The sequence below is a fragment of the Brachycentrus maculatus genome, unplaced genomic scaffold, assembly GCF_059751285.1.
Source record: "Brachycentrus maculatus isolate JH-2025_06_01 unplaced genomic scaffold, ASM5975128v1 h1tg000167l, whole genome shotgun sequence".
In the NCBI taxonomy this organism is placed as follows: Eukaryota; Metazoa; Arthropoda; class Insecta; order Trichoptera; family Brachycentridae; genus Brachycentrus; species Brachycentrus maculatus.
Genome location: NW_028280920.1, coordinates 568,524 through 591,327, shown reverse-complemented (window position 1 = coordinate 591,327; position 22,804 = coordinate 568,524). Strand labels below are relative to the sequence as shown.

At 31.5% G+C, this 22,804-nt stretch overlaps 1 protein-coding gene across 2 annotated transcripts in view; it reads right to left on the bottom strand.

The window, feature by feature from the left end:
- Positions 1–20,509, bottom strand: part of LOC148308386 (LIM domain transcription factor LMO4.1-like) — a 99,392-nt gene extending 78,883 nt beyond the window's left edge. Inside the window, exon 1 of one of the 2 annotated variants that reach the window (XM_088261837.1) lies at positions 19,953–20,509. Coding sequence is in view for 1 of the 2 variants with exons in the window: in XM_088261838.1 (XP_088117964.1) it covers positions 19,953–19,958 (6 nt within the window). In the remaining variant the exon portion in view is untranslated. The remainder of the gene's footprint in view (positions 1–19,952) is intronic. The other variant, XM_088261838.1, reaches the window with a different exon arrangement.
- Positions 20,510–22,804: the final 2,295 nt, after the last annotated feature.

Here is a 22,804-nt window from a genome sequence, read left to right as displayed (position 1 = left end):
AGAAATTAGTGTTTTCTTTTTTTATCTTTTCCATTTGACTAGACTGATCTACAGCAACACGTGGTCGGATACAGCTAGTAAATAAAGTAAAAATATATATCCAAAATCTACGGTTAAAATATTGATTTTTTTAATATTTTTTCTCCCTTATTGGATTTCGGCTACCGTCTCTGACTCAATGTTTATAATATCAGATAGCTAAATTCTAAATTGGAAATTTCATTTCGCAGCGAATCCATTTTTATCGCAGATAAAATTAATTCGTATTTTTATTTCATTACTTTTGAATGACAAATGTGTAAGAATCGGCGGTGTGTTGAATGAAACGAAATGAATTGGATGATTTTCAATATTCCTTGTGAAAATTTTCATCTCTGACACAGTTCCCGCTTGTTTTCTTTCGATTCGTTTCGAATAATTGCAATTCTTTCATTCCGAATACAAAAATCAATTCCAGAACACCCCTCGACTTATTTTCGGTACATCGGGCGACCCATCCGTGCTCTAGCAACACCAAACGCTTACGGAATAAGGATATCGTAGTCGTACAGGAGAAAGTGACCAACTAACAAAACGTAAAATGTTCAGGAGGGCCATTTAAGTCACTTTTGATTGCCAAGAAAATAAACATCAATGCAGTTAGTCATTTTTAACAAGTCAATATATTATACTTCCAAGTTTAAAATCTTTCGGGACTTTTTTCAGGGCAACATTAAGCTAGTAAGATATTAAATAGTCAATGATCACGTTTTTGTAAAAAATGCACTTGGTCACTTTCTCCTGTATGACTACGATATTTAAGTTCCTCTTTTTTCCCGTACACATTCTCAGTGGTGCATAAGACAATGTATAGTAGCGGTGTGGCTTGTATAGTGTTGTCGTGACATTTATATTTCTTTTAGTGTGTATAAGTACTTGTTCACAAATCTGGGTTTTCACTACATAGGAATTATTTTTACATTTTTGTTGACATCTCAATGCAGATGAAGAATAATTTGGAAATCTGGGATTATGATCTATCATAGGCAGGTTAAGTGATCACTTTACACACGTGCAACATTCACCATTCGAATGCATATAAAGACATGGTCAGGCGTCCAAAATGAATGAACTGAAAAAATATTTTATGGTAAAAGGTATTTGATTTAATGATTAGTTACATTTTCTCATTTGTTTCTTTTAAACATGCTTCATACCTTGTGTTTTTTATATGCCTATTTACTGTACGTTTTATCGTTTTATATTTAACATTTAGCCCTGATTTTTTAAATTTGTTTTGTCTAGCATTTCTTGTGTATGTGATTATAATCCAGGATTCGGACCTCACATACACATGAAAGAGTTTCTGTTGTACAAAAACCTTCTTTCATTTCACCATAGATGTATAAGTATAATCAAATTCTAGTGAATTTAAGCACTTTATTTCGAGTTCGAACAATATATAGAAGTTCCAAGAAGTTGAGTAGTGTGATTGTCAATCATGATTAGAATTGGGTTAATTACCCATGGGTAGAATTGGTGAATATTGCACGTGTGTAAAGTGATCACTTAAATCACCCTACGACGGTCATAAGCCCCGTAAATGCCCTGACTTTCATATTCTTCTTCATCTATATTGAGATATCAAAAAAATAATATACTTGCAAACGTGTCGAAATTTCGGCACTATCGAATCTATGTATTTATTTGAGGGGTGTAATTTACCCTCGTTATATCTACTCTATGTAAGTGTATTGAACTTCTAGTAGCTTCCGTCCCCTCTGGTCGCTGTTGCTATCCGAACCTCACACCAAATATTTTTTCACTTTGATTATGTTTATTTTTAATCAAATTTAAGGATCGAGCGCTTGTAAAGTCGATTTACTGTAGTCGTTTTAAAATAACGTATCCATACTCTTTGCAAAATGTTGAAAAATACTCTCATACGTACATTGAGAAATTTATTTAAAATTATACCATATGAGAAAATTTACATACAGGTTATGAATCGAAATAATAGGCGGGTATGTATGAGGAGATGCATGAAAGTAGAAGAGGCGAAGATTTTTTGCAAAGACAGAGTGGTGTGGCGCTCTATTCTCTCTGCCTGCCCCTACCATATTATTTAGTATCCCGTGTTATCATTATCAAATTTCAATAAAAAACCAATTGATGTTATGATTGGATATATTTTTTAAATAATTGAGAGATGTACGAGTATGAGTCAGATAAAAGATATGCCAACATACATACATATCGCTCACTCCTTTCAAGAACGTCATAAATCAAAAATCGTCAATTTTCAGTCGTGCATGTTTTCGGAATGCCCAGAAAATGTACTATATCCCAGCAAAAGAGGCATATTTTTAACTTAATATTTACCCGCTACAGGGCAGAAGGTGTTTTTTTTCGCATTTTGAAGAAAAGGTCTTGTTTAATTATTTTTTTAAGTACACTAAATATTTTTCAAATGGAGAAAAAACCTTCAGGTTTTACCTAAAACGATCTGTTGTACAGTAAAAAGTTCAATAAGTGGCTTGATATTGTTTTTTAACACATTGCAATATTTTTTTAAACTTAAAAAACTCCTGAAAAATCAACTTTTTTGATTTATGACGTTCTTGAAAGGAGTGATCGATATGTCATCAATATAAACAAAATCCCAATCTTCACATTGAATTTAGAAAACACTGCTATGGGAATTAAAACGTGAGTCTATGTAATAATAATATTATGAAGCCTTAAATGCGAATGTCTTGATGTCATTACATTTACAACATGCAAAATATTTAGACTACGTGCATCATATGAAATAAAGACAGGCCTAAAATTCCATTGAAAAATCTATAAACTTAATAAAATATTTATTGATTTGGTATTAAATTTGTAGAATAAAAGATGATTCAAATATAAAAATGAAGAAAAAATAAGTTATAAACACTTATATAATATGCTTTTTGAGTTTATCAATGTAAAAATGACTAGCTTCGAGAACTACTGATGTCCTCATTAACAGAAAAATATAAATTGATGTATTTTTACGTGTCGATGAGATATATTGTTCTTGAAACTAGTGTGTTTATATTTATAAACTCAAACGTAGTATTGAACTTGTGTTTTATTTTTATATCCAAATATTATTGTAATAGAAAATTAAAACAAGAAATATACAAAGAGTTGAACCTGCTATCTTTGTGTATGTATGTGCTAGTAAAATTACAGATAATGTGTGATAAAATACGTGCATATGTATAATATGTTTTAAAGGCCAATCGATATTCAGAACTATAAAAATAAAATACCATCCAACCATACAACAAACAACGGACGGGAACAATATATTAAAGTACCATATCCAATTTCAAGGCATATTGCATTTAATTAATGGTCTGTTTACCGCTCAAATTACCGTGGCAGCTTTTAATGACCAGCAAACAAATCACGTGACAAAAAGGGTTCCGTACGCCACTGACTAGAGAGGTATGCCGAAAGGAATTACACAAAATGGGGTAAGTCACAACATACTGCGCAACAGCATTACGACATCTCTCGGGAATTTAAGAGATTATTCACCTTCAAGACAAAATAATGACAGTCTGGAATGACCAACTTTGCAAGAGTACAATTTTGTATTCTTTTTTAATTACATTGAAACCCCATACAACCACACCATGTATTTATTGTATGAAATATTTTTTACCATACTAAATGTAAAAAGTAATATTATTTATTGATTTGGTATTAACTTGGCGAAATTACATGTTAATTATTTAAAATTAAACACTTCTACATATTAGACCACTAATAGTGTTTTATTTCACACGATAAGTTTCGAAAACTACAGTTGTTTTCGTCGATCGCAAACACGTTTTTGTGATCACAAGTCGATGAAAAAAATCTGTAGTTGTCGAAACTAGTCGTGTCAATTAAAACTCAATGAGTAATCTAATACAAATATTTAATTTTAAATAATAAAAAGAAGTTTTTTTTACATTTTTTTTAGAAAGTCATTTTATTTATTTACTTTTTGCAATCAAAAAAAAAAGGAAAAAAAAACAATTATTATTTATTTGTACAGAAATATATCGTTACTTTGAAACAGTTACAGTAATAAATAATTTTACTTAAATTAATTTTTATGATAAAATATGTAATGAAGTTTTTAATTTATAATTTATTAATATCACATTGTAATATCACTTTTTTTTTTCACCCCCCCCTCTGGGAATCAAACCCGGGACCTTCAGCGTGGTGGCTAAACACGCTAACTATGAAACCACGGAGGTGGACAACTACAAACAATTACTTTTGGTGTAATTTACACATCTGTAAATTGGCCTGCAATTTGCAGGAAATATTTTTTGACGAAAATATTCACCAGTAAAATATCCGATAATTATTGCGTTATAATTCAGAATAAAAATATTGTCATTATAAATTGCAAATATTTCTTATGAAACGATATTTTACAAACATAATAAAAACAGCTGTAATGAAATATTGCAAACACAATTACACGATTCATTGAAGACTGTGGTCAAATTCTGTATACCTAATCAATCACTCTTCTAACACTAACCAATTTTATTTTACATTTAAAAATAATTTAACAAATAAACACAGCGCAATGATTTTTCGTTATACGGCTTGGTAATGTGCGACACTGCTATTTTCTTATTTCTTAGATGGAGAAAAATGTGTAACTCTTGACATTTACAGGGCTTTCGATCTGTCATTGGTTGTTGTAAGTGATTATTTTATACACAGTTTAATATTGACCATTCTACACATGATTGACAAACACACCACTTAAATGCCGGATGTAGTATATGGTATATCCTTCAATGGCAAATATCTGCTGTATGTTACTACATCGGCGACATCTGTGGTTGAAATTCGTTAGTATTTTTTACTAGCAGAAACCTTCATTAAGTATGTAAGATTCGTGTATATAAGATATCGATATGAAAAAAATCAATATAAATAATTGGATCGAATCGAGAATTTGTTAACAATATTTTTGACACTTTAAAAATATTTTGACGTTAAAATTTACATTATAACATATAACTAACTAACTAACCATCACGCCGCTTCCTCGCAGTGGTAGAGAGAGAGAATAGAACGCCACACCACTCTGTCTTTGCAAACATTCTTCACCTCTTCCACGCTCATGCATCTCCTTATACATACCCGCCGATTGTTTTGACTGCTACGCTACCGCTTTCAAGTATTTGGCATACCTAATCGTGCCAAGTTTTTCTCGGTCTTCCTCGATATATATATATATATATATATATATATATATATATATATATATATATATATATATATATATATATATATATATATATATATATATATATATATATATATATATATATATATATATATATATATATATATATATTTATACATATATTTATAAATAATAATAATCCATCCACGGATCGGTTCAACACTAATTACTTAAGTAAAATAAATTAATAATCTATTTTAATATTATTGGTGGTTCATACGTCAGATTTACAACAGACAGTAACCGAGCCACTAATTGAATCCAGCCTCTTGAATGGATTATTTTCGAAATAATTGATTGGATATTATATCGGCTATATTCCTCGACTAATTACGCTGCGTTGAAGAGGTTAGGTGCGCGAGGGCCTCCGGTCGAGAGGGGTTGTTTTATGTGCGGGAGGGATATCGAGAGCCAATCAGAAAAAGGATTCAGTCAACAATAGCTGGAAATAGTAATAGTGGAGCTTTGTGAAATATGCAGCAGAATTCATGGAATCGAAAAAAGAGTATCTCTCGAATTAATCCTATCGAGGGCAATGGCTATTAACATTTTAAAAGCGACAAGTGGGTTTGAGTAGATATTATCATTTTTCGAGATACATTTTTTTTAAATTTATTGCCATAGTCGGTAACATATGTTGGTACTTATTAAATCATATTCCATAATATTATAGTGTGAAAGGAATGTAAGGCTGAACGAGGAATAATTGAAAAGATTAGGAAGAGTTCTTTGCGGTGGTATGGACATGTGGAGCGAATGGATAGCGAGAGAATGACTAAGAAAATATATGAGAGGGAAAACAGAACGTGGACGACCAAAAAAGACTTGGCGCGATCAGATCAATCAGAACCTAAAATCAGGCGGTGTCAAAAGTCTGCGTAATCGGAGGGCATGTATGACTAGATGTATGGATGTGAAGGAGGCGAGGAGTGTATGTCAGGACAGAAGAGTGTGGCGTTCCATCCTCTCTGCCTACCCCTGCGGGGAAACGGCGTGATGGTAGTAGTAGTAGTAGTAGTTATAGTGTTAATAGTAAAATAAGGGTTTTCAAACATTTTTCCTACGGCAGTATTTGCTTTGATTTTTCTTCAATACAGTGTTTTTCACTTAATTTCAATATCTAAGTGGAACCAATGCGTATATCGCAGTTACTCCTACACTTGAACTGGTGTCTCATAACGTACTTACTATTAAATGTAGAATCAGTGAACAAAATCTTAATAGTAAAACATTACTTTGGGTTTTTTTAAAGCTTTTAATCTTCAGTAGTGACGTAATAAACGAAATAATGATAGAAAAGAAGTCATCAAAGAAATTTAAATATTTGAAGTTGAAAAACTGATTTCCTGAAAAGGGTGGTTTTTGTTCTAAATGATTTATAACTCATCAGCAGTGATTAAGACAAAAAAACGTTAAACATCCAAGACATTTTTTTACGAGAAAAAAAGTTTTGCCATCTTATGATTTATTGTTTAGTTTTGTTATTTAAATTTACATTACATTCATTCAAAAGGGTGGTTTTTGTTCTAAATGATTTATAACTTATCAGCAGTGATTAAGACAAAAAAAACGTTAAACATCCAAGACATTTTTTTACGAGAGAAAAAGTTTTGCCATCTTATGATTTATTGTTTAGTTTTGTTATTTAAATTTACATTACATTATTAAAATTAATTTACATTATTGAAAAATGTAATATTATAGAAAATCAAACCCCAAAACTCGAAACTGAAATCCTCAATCCTACAACTGGACTGCTTTCATATTTAAATATGTACATATTATTGAAATTTTACAAAGAAATTACATTTTATTTATTTATTAATAAGTACTTCTTTAATATTGATGATTTAACATATTTTCATTAATTGATTCGGCAGTCACTTTGTGGTAAAATCTATCCATTTTTAATTAATGTTTACTTAGTAAATACCACTGTTTCTTAAAATCTACTGTGACAGTACGGTGTTTGAAAATGATGCGGAATGCATCGAAACACGTGTCACAGTAGATTTTAAGAAATAGTGGTATTTACTAAGTAAACATTAATTAAAAATGGATTTAACATATAATGTAATTATTGAAATAGTATTGTTTTTATATCCTTTTTAAACGGCACTTTCGAATCATACATCCGCGCAAAGATCAATAAAAAAGTTATTAATAAAATATTAACAAAATTTCATCCCTTAGAGGCTACACCCCTGATCCATTATCCCGCGTTCCGCCCGCGTCTGGGAAATCTATGATCAGGTCGCTAAGAGAAGATCATCGCGGGATCGCTCGTAAAAAAGCAATATTCATTTTGGATGTATCGACTTTGGGCAATTTAAAAGTTTGTAAAACTGTTATTACTCTCCTCTGAGACCTTACGGAATACCGCTTTGTGCGCTACTCATCAAATTGATTGGAGACAAGGTAAGTAGAGTAGTGGTTAAATTGTACGAGTATTAATGGATAATTGCATAAGATCGTAACCGATTTTCATAAATGATTTATTTATTTATTTAAACATATGACATACATGAGTCACATAAATAATATTCCCGGTGAGTAATTACCTTTACTCATTGGAGACATAAGGTTAACAAGACTGAAAAATAGGTAAGAAAAACGGACAAGAAAACACAGGTCAAAATGTAAAATATTAAGCAATAAAACGTACAGTAAATAGGCATTAAAAAAAACACAAGGTAAGAAGCAACAACGGCGGTTTTGTAGCGTTGTATTTTCTGAATTTGTAACAATATTATATAAAATTAATTATTATTTGAACCTCTCGACAATCCGAAGCACAAAAAAACACAAATGATTTTTTTTTAAATCGAACCATTTTTCTATATAATTATAATAAAACCCTTATCCGCACCCCAATGGTGCATAGGGCACTGTGTCTTATAAACGCAGTGTTATCATGATCGTTTTACACATGAAGGAAAGGTGATCAGCCCTCCGCTTCAGGTACCAGTCCATGGTAATATTGAATAAATATTACAGTGAAAAAATCACTTATATTTATTTTTACCCCCCTTGGGAATCGAACCCGGGACCTCCAGAACGGTAGCCGAGAGTGCTGACCATTACACTATGGAGGCGGACTTTTTCTATATAGCCTCAGTTTAAGTAGAGAAAATCGTTTTTTTTTTTTTCAAATAAACATTTTAACTTTTTTCGTTGCCATATTTTTTAAACGTTTTAAGAGTGCATTCGATACCTATGCAACGAAAACGGACATGAACTTTATGAGAAAAAATAGTCTAGGCTATTTAACGCTATAACCAAGAGATATTGAATATCGGACTTCATTATTGTTTTGTTCAAGAATAAACAATTCATCATATAATACCTCAACGAAGTTCCCCTAGTGTTAGTATTTTACAAAAATAGCGCTACATAAATCATCAGAAATTATTATATTAATGAACACGCTTTTACACAAAAAAAAACAAAAAGCTTTTTAAATTTTGAAATAAATTTAGGTAAAGAAATATGTCCCTTGCACTATTGGATGCAGATAAGGGTTGAAAAAACAATTGTTTAAAGATATCACAATGGTACCTATGGCGTAATCATTTCTATATATGAATCATGTTGATATATGTAATCAGTAGGTATGTATGAGGAGATGTATGAACGTGGAAGAAGGTTAGATTGTTTGCATATACAGATTGGTGTGGCGTTCTATTCTCTCTGCCTACCCCCTCGGAGAAGCAGGGTGATGTTTATTAGTTTTTTTTATGTAACATAATTTATTAATAATAAAACGTTTAATAAAATAACATATTATTCATTTAATTTATTACTGGTTCAATTTGTAGTATAATTATTTTCCAATTAAAATAAAAAAACATTCTCGAAAAAATAGAGTGAACGTACACGAGAAAAAGTTCTTAATATCCAGAATTCATTTTTCATGTACCAACAGCATGTGACACCGAGTATTTTTTGCCAAGATCAAAGCATTATTGGTTATTATAAACTTTCCCAGTTATTTTCGACAACTTTTACTTAATATATTTCATGGCAATTTGATGTGATTCAATGAAAAGTTTTAAACTACAAGAAGGTTTGAACATATAGGTACCTACACGTACCAGTATGTGTATGAATATAGTTTTTTTAATATTTTTTTTTAAATCATGTCCTTTCTATTCAAACTTTATAGTTTTAATCAACACCACGATAAACAAAAACGGAAAAAATGAAACATATTTTTTCGTTGACAACTCATTAAAGATGAAGAAGAATATAGAAGTCTAGGTATTTACAGGTCTTGCGACCTTTTATAGGCTGGTTTAAATGATCATTTTATACATCTGCATGATTCACCTGCATGATCTACCTATGATTCACAAACACACAACTAAAAAAATTGAGACTTGTATATATAATCCTATAATTGACACATTCTTTCATATGTGAGTTATTGGCAGCATCAATGATTGACTTGAGTAAGCTTTTTATTTAGCACCATTATGACCATTATGAAAAATGTTTGTCAGATTCTTCACGAATTCTTTTACATACTAGGACACGCCTGAAAACATGATTTTACATTTTTATTAAATTTAAAATTTGAACATTTTGATTGTGTCCAAATCCGTGTTCACAAATCTGGGTTTCTCCACTTAGGGTTTTTTCTATGAGCCATCACAAATTTCATACTTTTTTTTGATATTCTTAAAAAAAAACAAATTTAACAGCAACTATCTGACCTCTGATTTCGAACGGCTGTTTTCAAATTTTAACCAGTATCACGAGTGTGTTTTTGGTTGGAAGGTATTGCTTCTTAGCAACAAGCCCGCCAATAAACATTAATTCTGTAAGAGAAGTTAAATTAAGAAAGGTGTGTTGAGATGGTTTGGACATGTAGAACGAATGAGTGAGACTTTCCTGACTTTAACGGTAAAACAAATTTATGAAGCAAATTTAATTGGAAAAAGGAGCAGAGGAAGACCGAGAAAAACTTGGTACGATCTGGTATGCCAAATACTTGATATTGGTCAGGTTAGGGGTCGAAATAATCGTCGGGTATGTATGAGGAAATGCATGAACGTGGAAGAGGCTAAGAATGTTTGCAAGGACAGAGTGGTGTGGCGTTCTATTCTCTCTGCCTAAAGGTTAGTTTTTTTTAAGTTAAATAAATAAATAAGTTATCCACATAGTAACGAATGTGTAGTATTAAATCATTGTATGACGAATCATTGTATTAAAAACGAAGATATAAGAAAGGAGTGTAAGGCTGAACGACGAATAATTGAAAAGATTAGGAAGAGCTCTTTACGGTGGTATGGACATGTGGAGCGAATGGATAACGAGAGAATGACCAAGATAATATATGTGGCGAATGTGAGAGGGAAAACAGAACGAGGACGACCGAAAAAGACTTGGCACGATCAGATCAATCAGAACCTAAAATCTGGCGGTGTCAAAAGTCTGCGCAATCGGAGGGCATCTATGACTACATGTATGGATGTGAAGGACGCGAGGAGTGTATGTCAGGACAAAAGGGTGTGGCGTTCCATGCGGGGAAACAGCGTGATGGTAGTAGTAGTAGTAGTAGTAGTAGTAGTAGTAGTAGTAGTAGTAGTATTAATGATGTTTTCATTCCGAAATCAGGGCAATTCGTTTGTATGGTAATGTATTTATATTCCCTTGGTCCATCAGTATTGGTTAACTTTAGGACATAATGAAGATAAACAGTAATTAACCAGTAACCTTTGGTTATCTTTAACTAGATTTATATTTTAATGATCTCGTTAAATATTTTGTAATCATTATTGACACATAAACAGTGTAAAGATGTTAATAAGTAAACAAAGACTGAAATAATAACCCTGCTTATTTTATTGTATATATTCTAAGTAGTTTTGATAACCTAACCAAATCACTAACTAACCATCACGCCGCTTACTCGCAGGGATAGGCAGAGAGAATCGAACGCCACACCACTCTGTCTTTGCAAACATTCTTCGCCTCTTCCACATTTATGCATCTCCTCATACATACCCGACGATTATCACGACTCCTGACCCGTCCGCTTTCAAGTATTTGACACACTTGATTGTGCCAAGTTTTCCTCGGTCTTCCTCTACTTCTTTTCATAAATTTGTTTAACCGTTCTTTACTCACTCATACGTTCCACATGTCCAAACCATCTCAACACATCTTTCTTAATTTTATCGAGAATGCTTATCTCAGTCTTCCATTCCTTCCTTATTTCATCATTCGAACATCTATCAAACATCGTTTTGCCACTCATTCGTCTGAGGGATGGCATTCAGTCTGCTTTCATCCTTCTTTTGCCAACTCAATGCTTCGCTTCCATACATAAGGGTTTGAACCAGGACTTCGTTGTGTACTCCCACTTAAACTTTCGCTGATAGATTTTTATTTGCTAAAACTGATTTTAGTGCACCATTCATTCTGTTCCCAGCATTCACTCTCCTTTCCATGTCTTCATCAATGTTTTCATTCCTAGAAAACATACTACCCAAATATACGAAATCATCTACCTGTTCCAAAATCTCCCCATTTACTAATATTTCACATTCAGATCTACATTCATCTCTTTCAAAAACTATAATCTTGGATTTGCTAACATTTATCAATTAATCACTTTCTTTGCACACATTATACACTTTTGTCACCAACGTTTGATAACCTATCGGTACGTAAAATGTATGCATATATTATTTATTGACATTTGCGTACATCAAATGCAGTCATACCACAATTCATGATTGGTGTGACGCAAGTTATAAAGTTTAAACAATTCATCGTCCACTTATGTAGATAGGCAAAAAGCATTATATTAGTTAAGGCAATATACTCTACTGTTCAATCAATTTATTCTTAAATGGCTGGTACAAATAATCAAACGTATTATTTTGTTCACAACGCTTTGGTTGTATCCAAATCCTTGTTTGCGAATCAAGAGAAATTTCAAAAAATAATATTCGGAAGAAAAATTTTTAATTATGTTTTCAGGCGTCTCCCAATGCATAATATGTTAAAGAAACAAGTTAAATCTTGCATGCATCTAAATAAATGGGTCTCTCCTAAATAAAAGCTTTCTCAAATCAGACATAGATGCTACTGCGAACTCAAAAAAGAGATTTACGTTATACGTATTACTTTCAAAAATTTGAGTTGTGTGGTTGCCAATCATGGATAGAATGGTGAATGTTACGCGTGTATAAAGTGAAAGCCTAACCAGCCTATATTACTGGTCATAAGTCCTATAAATACCCATACTTCCGTATGTTTTGATGTCAAAACGTATTATTTTACTTTAAAGTCAAATAAATTTACACCAATTAAAATCTTTATAAATATTTTCATCCAATCAGCCAATTTAATATAGAAAATGATTGCAAAAACACAAGATATTTGATTATTTCTAAAAAAAGAAGCCGGCTACTCGAGATTCCAATGCTTATTTATAGAGTACGCAAAGTTATAACATCGATAGGATATGATTGATTTCTCGATCGGGTCAACAGATTCATTGGTTCAATCGGTAGAACAGCGGGCGCGCCAACCGAGGATCCCGGGTTCAAATCCCGAAGTGGGCAGTATTTTTCTGACATATTTATAATAGATTCATATTTTTACAAAAAATTCTCTATTGAAACATTATACGTAAAATGTTAAGCATTTTTAACTATTGCTTAGTTCCCAGATGAAAAGATATAATATGTGGTATAATAAAAATATTGAAAAAATAACATACACATATATTTTTTATAAAAAAATAAGAAATGATTCACTAATTGAACTTACATACAATCGTAGTAGATTCTGTAAAAAAATACGAAATAGCACAAAATATTTTTTCAGAAGTTACACAATAACTGGCAGTTTTAATAACTATGTATTGTAACAATAGTTTCCTGCCCTATTTTTAATTATTTAATTATTTTATTTCTAAGTAAAATACAACAACAAAAATAAATATGTTTTTCGTGTTATATTTACGTACATACTATTAAAAGAAAGACATTAAATAAATAAAATAATTTGATCCTTATTCTTTTCTTTGTTAAAAACCTTTTTTATTTAACAGTTGTAAAAAAACTTCAATGTGGGTTTTAGATACATTTGTCTTATAATGTATATATTTTTTTATGTTTTAAGAATTACATAACTGCTTTCTACACATTTTCATATTATGGTTATATACATTCATGTCACTTATAAAAATGAGTACCTTTATTTGATTATTTAATACGTATGCGTTTTTATCACATATTTTTTTCATAAACATTATAAAACAAACAAAATACCAACATTGTTTTAACCATTTTTTTAGTACTATTATTTCAACGGTTTTCGAAAAGCACCTTGTCTTCTTCAGAGATGGATACCTACGTATCTACCATAAGTACGTATCCATCCCCGAAGAAGACAAGGTGCTTGTCGAAACCGGTCGGAATAATAGTACCAAAAATAAATGTATTCGAAAACAATGTTAACGTTTAATTTAATTTATATTTAAATAAAATATGCCACAACTATTATTAAAAAAAAAATTTAAGTATTTTTTTCTGTTCTTCGTAATTTTTTATTCAAAATGAAGTTAAAAAAAAATCAAACTTGATTTAGACTTAGATTTTTAGTTGAATAATTTTATGTTATTAAAAAATATATGTATATACAACATAGTACACCCTAAAATCATTGTTTGATTTGAATATTGAAATTATATATTCACATATATTTTTATTAATAAGAGTAATATTTGTGTTTTTATTATTTATACAAATATTTCAATTTCATACTAATTCTGTGAGCCTAAGCGGCTCATTATTAGAAATAGATATCAAATTGTGGTAGAGTGGGTTCGAACCTAGAAACTCTGACTTAAGACTCCGCGACACCAACCACGGGACCACAACCCGACACATGGAGTTTTACAATTGAACACCAAATAAATAAATATAATAAATACATATATATTTTTATTCGCCCATAATTAAAAATACAATGTCGAAATCGATATAATTGGACTCGGTACATTAAATGTATGAATGAGTAATTATGATGATAATATATATTAAAATAATTTAATAAACAAAACTGTATTTCGAAAATGCGACGTCGGTGATTATTAATGCAATCGCTCAATCTTATCGAGCTAATTAAGCATGTAATTAATTTTGTTGTGGAGTGAATATGTATTTGTATAGTTCTACAGACAGTTGGGTCGACAGTTCAAAGCTCACTGGAGATATAGTTTCATTAATTAAATGAAGTGATAATTAGTCGGGGTGCGTCACTGATGCTGATGAGTAGCTCGCGTATTCACGTACCCCTTGGCGCTAGGCGCTTGAATTACCTAACGTCCAAGTGACTGTAAAATCTAGCTACGGCTTATGCAACACCGCTTATCATGACCCTACTCAGGCTTCAACTTTTTATGTTTCATAGCCTATGCCTACTCGTGAGTGGATTTACTCTTTATGTTTAAAGTTTCTATAATTTCATGTAATTCATGAGTGAAAATTAGGCTTGTCTTTACTTACTAACCAACCATCACAACGCTTCCCCGCAGGGGTAGGCAGAGAGAATAGAACGCCATACCACTCTGTCTTTGCAAACATTCTTACCATATTCCACGTTCATCTTCCTCATACATAGCTGCCGATTATTTCGACTCTTAACCTGACCGCTTAAAAGCACTTTAGTAAAAGTGCAAGAATCCCTTACCCGTAGCATTTATAAGCAGGGTGCAAAAAAATAAAAGAGGAAAAAAAACCGCTTTCAAGTATTTGGCAAACCTGATCGTGCCCTTGGTCTTCCTGTGCTCCTTTTTTCAATTACATTCGCGTTATAAATTTGTTTTACCGTTCTTACCTCACACATTCGTTCCACATGTCCAAACCATCTCAACACACCTTTTTTAATTTTATCGATAATGCTTTCTCTTTTTGCATTCCTTCCTTAGCTTCTCAGCTTTGCATTCCTTCCTTATTTCACTATTCCAACATCTATCATACATCTAGGCGCGTCTTTCAGTCGAATAACGTGAAGAATTGGATTATCTATTCACTTTTGTACTGTTTTTATTTTCTGAATCTCTGGATGGGTTTCCATAGTAATTATTTATTTATAAAATAGCACACATAAGTAAATGTTATAATATTATCTTCACTAGTAAATTAGCTTTATAACTTCTTTTACGGGTCATTAGCAACCGAATTACATAAAAACTTTTTATAATTTATTAATTTTTTACAGTTTTTTTTTCGCAATTTCTTGATAGATTTTTATAGTAATTATACATTTGTAATTGTATTATCTTTATTAATAAATTTAACTTCTTTTATGTGTCACCAGCAACCAAATAACGTAAGAACTAGCATTATTTATTTAGTTTTTTACTTTTAGTATTTTTACAATTTATTGCTAGATTTCAATAGTAATAATATATTTTATTTATTGTTTCGGCATTAACTTTGTGGTAAGACATGTTACAATAATTAAAGAAAACACTTTGTTTTTTACCACTTGAGTTTTATTATGGACTACATGTTTCAGAAGTTAAACTTCCATCATTCAGGTCTGTATAATAACTAAAATATAAAATATAAAATTTTTCTATAAATAAGGAGAGGGGAAAGTAAGTAAGTAAAGTAAGTAAGTAAGTAAGTACTAACCCCTTCCCCTTACTTTCCCCTCTCCTTATTTATAGAAAAATTTTATATTTTATATTTTAGTTATTATACAGACCTGAATGATGGAAGTTTAACTTCTGAAACATGTAGTCTATAATAAAACTCAAGTGGTAAAAAACAAAGTGTTTTCTTTAATTATTATAGTAATAATATATTTGTGAAATAAAACATCTATGTTTTATTTCACAAATATATGTATTATTTTTATCAATAAATTAAATTTCTTTTGTATCATCAGCAATTTAAAAAAATGTATTATCCGAACTTATTGACTCATTTTAAAAACTTTGCTAAATAGTATTTTGAACAACTTTGTTTTAATTAGGCGGATAGGCATTTTTTGATGTGATGCGCTTCAATATCACTGTATGCCGTTATTTATAAAGAGCAGCAGAGTGTAGGATTATCAATTATCACATTCCCTGCACTATCAGAGCGGCAATTATTTTTATCAACAATTATCCTCCCATATATGCATATCCTTTATTGCTCTCGTTATCCTTGTAACTTGAATTATTTCTAGGAATTCTCTGGTGTCATTATAACCGATTATTTGTTTAATTAAAAAGCAAATAAACAAAATCAATTAAAGCATTTCATAGTCATTATTTAAATGATCGAAATAGACGAGTACGAAAATATTAAAAATACGATTTCAGTGTGATTTCAGATATGACAAAATGAATCAAATAGAAGAAGCAGAGAAAGATCGCGAAAAACTTGGCATGTCAAGTACTTGATCATGATCGAATATTTCAAATACCTTGGAACCTCTTATAACGAGCACCTCTCATAAGGAGTAATTTGCATAACAAAAAAAATATGTCATAAAGTTGCTCCCTTAACGAGCGAGATTTCGCATAACGAGTTACAGAGAAAGTGCGAGACCCCTTTTCACGACATTCTCTTGTGAGCCGGGACTTTCACGCTAGTCAAAAGAAAAAAATGTTTCGCTCTACGAGTGTTTCGTAAAAAGATTCTGAAACGAATTATGCTCGTTATGAGAGGTTTCACTGTACTAGAAAGTTATCAGATCGGGAGTCATCGACAGGTATGGATGAGGGGATGCATAAATGTGGAAGAGGCGAAAATGTGTACAAAGACAGAGTTGTAAAGCATTTTATTTTCTGCCTTCTACTGCAGTGAATAGGCGTGATGTTTAAATGGTTTGTTAAAAAATAAATTTGTAACCAAATATTATTAAAATATATCACATATTTTTCAAATGATTCATATTATTTTGCAAAATTAAAATACCTAAACTAATTTTATGCCTAAATGCAGATTTAATTAACGAATAAATTACAATTTTCTATGGTTATCTTAATTGATTGCAAAAATAATTGTAAGTTTTAATTTAAAGTAGAAGAAAACCATTAATTTGAAGACGTGTTTCCTCATTTAAGAAATTATAGGTAATTATTACGAATTTATACGTGATTATTTATTTTTTGGACAAGTAAAACCTATCATTTTCTCTTATTTTACATAACGCTATACAAATACTCGTATGTACCTAATTACTAAGTTAAATAGTAATATATAGGTACGTAGTATATGGCGGAGCATTAAAAAATTAATTATTGCAATTTGGGCAGTTTATTTACACAGAAACACGCCAATTAAAGATACACAGATACAAGAACATAAATTTAAAAAAAAATGTAATTAGCTAGTTTATGCTGGTAATTAAAATCATCGATGGATAGTACAGAGCTCACGCGGGAAGTATGCTTGCGTACAACAGCAATTAGCGAACGCAAACAAGTGAGATATACACTTATAATGTAAGATGTTTTCCAAATAATCATTATAATGAGGCTTCAAGTGAGTAGATGTGCATAGTCGAGTAATTGGCCATTATATTAGAGATCACAACAGACTACGATAATGGTTCTAAGAACATTGATGATACGACGGGGTTTATTATTCAATCCTAACTCTTAAAATATTGATATACTATAACTAAAATGCAGTATAATATTTTGAGTGTGTCCAAATACGTTTTCACAAATCTGATGGACTGCTATAAATGGATTATCTCCAATTATAGCAGTATTTTTCATATTATTTTTTTTATGCCTCAACATAGAAAGAAGAATATGGAAATCTGGGCATTTACGATGGTTACGACCGTCATATGCTCGTTTAAGTGATCACTTTACGCACGTGTTACATTCACCAATTCTGCCTATGATTGACAACCATACTACTCAAATTATTGGAACTTCTATATATATAATGGTTCAATTTCAAAATGTAGTGCTTACTTAAATCACTAGAATTTTACTAGAGACATCTATTGGTCGTAAGCCCCGTAAATGCCCAGACTTCCATATTCTTCTTCATCTATGTTGAGATGTCAAAAAATCATATGAAAAATGCAGTATCATTTTTATTTAACATTTTGATTCACTTTTATAAGATAGAAAAAACCGTTAAAACATTTATTTTTATTTTAGTTATTCAACTAACTGACCATCACGCCGCTTCTCCGTAGGGGTAGACAGAGAGAATAGAACGCCATACCAATCTGTCTTTGCAAACAATCTTCGCATCTTCCACATTCATGCATCTCCTCATACATACCCGCCGATTATTCCGACTCTTGATCCGACCACTTTCAAGTATTCAAATTTCTTGATCACGCCATGTTTTCCTCGGTCTTTCTGTGTTTCTTTTTCCAACTTTATTCGCCTCATTTATTTTTTTTACAGTTTGTTTTATCCTTAAGAATAATATCATATATCCATATATTCAAAACGACCTCATTTATACGTTGAAACGATATTTAAAAAATCTTTATTTGCAATTAATATATATTGATGTATAAGGAATAATTCAATTTATAACATTTTTTAATTTTATTCAATGGGTTGATAATCTAAACATGAACTTAGTATACGGCAAACAATGATATATAAATACTTTGTTCCTATGTTTTCATCCCGTATATACATACACCTATACTGTTATCCTTAAAATAAATTATTTAATTCATTTTCTTTCACATTAAATATGAGTGTGACTATTTTTTTTGTTATGAATATGAATTTTTATAACCAAAAAATAAATTAAACTTTAAATATGAATTATTTTTATGGTTGCTTTATGGTTTTAGTGAATTGTTATAGTATAAAAAAATATAATTGGAACATATTGTGATTGTGACAAATAACAATAAATTCTAGAATTATTATGTTATATTAAAATTGTAATTAGTTTTATGATAAATAGTACAGTATTTATTAAAGGGTGGATATTTAATAAGCTAATGTAAAATTTTAATATAAAGTAAAAAATAAAAGAACACTACTTTTTATTTATATGTAGGTATATTTATACACATAAAAAACGCATTTTAATATCCACATTTTTTTACTCTATCCCTTTTATATTATTTCATAATACACACGTATTTTAATTTTTTTTTAAAAAACATACATATTTTGTCTAATTTTTGCCTGTTTTTTTATGAATTATTACCACTACCATCACGCCGTTATCTGCAGGGGTAGGCAGAGAGGATGGAATGCCATACTCGTCTGTCCTGACATACACTCCTAGCTTATTTTACATCCGCACATCTAGTCATACTTGCCATCCGGTTACGCAGATGTTTTACACGACTTTTTTCACAAATGAAGTACAATAAAACAAATTTTTTTAATCTTAAAATACTGATGTTAGAATTATTTAAATCAATATAAGTTTTAAATAAATTCAAATCAAATGTTAGTAAACACGTAAAATTTTGTAGAGCCATGCGCGCAATGCAATATCCACGTGGCTTCAGCGTAAAGAGAAACGTCAAAATATGCCGGTAGCTTTATTTACGTTCCAAACGTTCTTTTATCACCTTTTTACTTTTTCTGTCATATTTTCTTAGGTGTATATGATCTGTTTTTATAAAAAAATGCTTATAAAAACATGTATTTTTCTTTTATTTTATTATTTACGAAGTTTTATTAATATTAATAATTTGTAAGGTGTACCTTCATGTAATAATTGGGAAACCGGCGATCCTTGAGGGTGTTCCTGCTCCTGAATCCTCCCAGTTCGCTGGACTGCCAAATGATGAAGCTGAGAGTCTCTTGTAGGCGATCAAAACTTCCTTCCAACAGGCGAAATAAGACTTATCGTGCAGTCTTATCAAATAATTGAGTGATCAATCGAAAACGCAATGAGTCTAACTGTTAATTTTTCTCATCAAAACATGTTTATATTTATCGCGTCCAATTTAACTCAGCAATTAGAATTTAACTATTTCGATATCGTCATAATTGAAGCGCACTTATTATAGTTCCACAGTCCTGTATCAAACTTTCAAAAAAGTTTAGTTATTTTAACAATATCCACAAAATTATCGTAATTTCAGGTGAAAATTCTGGGAAAACCGGCGGCTAGCCTGCAGCGACCTTTCAGCGCGACCGCTGAAAGTTGAATGGGTCTACGGTCGTATTTCGCGGGACGCCGGTCGGGAAAGTTCGCCGGAGGTCGGACACACGCACCGCGCACAGGTCTCGTCGGGCCGACTGACGCGCGACGAATGGGGCAGCGCTGGCGAGGAGGCCCGCCGCGGCGGCCGCTGCAACCGCGCAGGCGCACACGCGGACTTTTTAACATTTCGAATAAACAATTTGAATTGGGCGGGTAGGTAGATACCCAGGATATTGTATGGTCAGTACTCTAGGTAGGTACCTAGGGTGTTGTATGATTAGTACCCTAGGTACCTAGGATATTGTACAATCAGTACTCTAGGTAGGTACCTTGGATATTGACCAAGTCAACTTATTCTTGGCTCCATCTTAACTTATCGTTTTTGAAAGAAAGAAAGAGAGAGAAGGGAACGCTCCACTACGAGCGCCAATAAGAATATTTATGCCTACGAGAATTTTTATCTACCAACGCACAGTGGGGTATATTAGCGATCTGGGCGGCCAAAAGTCACTTTTAAAAACATTGTCGCAGGTGTATGAAAAATATATCAACATGAAATAGAGTATTTTGTTGATGACATGCAATAATTGTATCCCCCCCACGCACATCTCACGTGTCTAATGGTCAGTCGCAAAGTTGTTGTTATTGTGAGTGCACTTGTTTCTCTTTCGCTGTTCGTTTAGTACGCAAACATTTCAGTGATTATTATTATTTTTTTGTATTACACGTATACAATTTAATAATGGATTGTGATCAAGCAGGTAAGATAGTGTATTGTACATAGATTTAAGTTGCAATAGCTAACATATTTACTAAAAAAAACTAATTTAAATAAGTGCCTTTAAATGGATTTTTCCTTCATTTTTTTTTAAATAAAGGATATTTAGTTGTGCTTCCGAGTGTTATCCGGCTATAATTTTGATTGTATCAAATAGCTTAGCCCTCTTTCTTTATATAAATTGAAAATTTTTTTGCAGAATTTTGCTCTTTTGCAAGAAATTGCTCTTTTAAGATGAGTCAGCACAATAATGAAAACTGAACTACGTACAGTTTTTTTATCTTTAAATTGTTACATTTTTATTTTAGGACCAGTAGATGTTAGAATAATGACTAGAAAACAGTTATTTATTATCATGCAGCAACAAAATGCTAATAAAATTAATGAAAAATTAGAATGCTTGCAAAAGTACCTTTTACAATTAGATAATTTTTCTGACGAGTGTGCAATGAAAATTAAAAACGATTTTTCGCATTTCAAGTCTAAAATGAAACGAAGATAGACTAATGCACTCAGAAAGGAGGAAACTTTCTTGATAAAAAATGAAAATTGGCTTGACGGAACTTTTACAATTCCTTGGGTAATGAATCGATCAGGACGACCATCAAAGTCGTTTGGTGAATCAAGTCAGAGAAGCAAAAGAAGGAAAACTGAAGATTTGCGCAAACATATTGAATTAGATGTGCTCACCCATGCTACTCGGTCAAAGTTAGGAGAAAGCGGGATGAGAGATGCTTCTTTGGTGTTGAAAGAAATTATCTGTACACTTAAGCGTGCTACCAAATATAAGAAAGCGTATTCTCGTTGCCAGCAAAAAAATACCCGGATAACGCAATTGACTCCATCACAGGCTTTATCTATTTTTGTTGAAGCCGATCTTTCGAGAAGGCAATATGAAATAGTAAGGAGTTCTCATAAAAAACTATACCCGTGTTACAGTATCTTACAAAAAGCAAAACTCGAGTGTTACCCTGCTAAGAAAGCTTACAGAGTAACTGAAACTTGTGCCGAAGTAAACCTACAGAGTTTAATGGATCACACTACCACGCGACTATTGACACATTTAGAAGAATGTTTACAAAATTTAAATAAAAAAGAAAGAGAAACATTAGTTTAAATGTGCAAGTGGGGTTGTGATGGAGCACAACAAGCTCAATATAAACAAACGTTTTTAAATGATGCAGACTCCGATGCAAACATATTTCAGAGTTCGTTTGTGCCCCTACAACTTATTTGTTCCTTGAATAATAAGGTTATTTGGCAAAACCCAATTCCTTCTTCACCACGTTATTGTCGTCCAATAAGAATACGATTTATAAAGGAAACAAAAAAAAATAACAAATGAAGAAATCGCTTATATTAAAAGGGGAAGAAGAACTGTGTCCGGACGAGGAACCATGGCCATCTTTCTCGGACTAATATTTTTTAAATTATTAACTACGATTTGCATTTATTAAAAAAAAAAAAAAATTTTTTTTTTTACTGATAAGTAAAAAATATCTCCATATAATACAATGAATTAGTCAAAAGGCATATTTGGAATCGATTTAGAACGAAAAATAATATTGGCCGCCCAGATCGCCAATATACCCCACTGTGCAACGGTAAGTACCTACTTTCTTCTTCTTC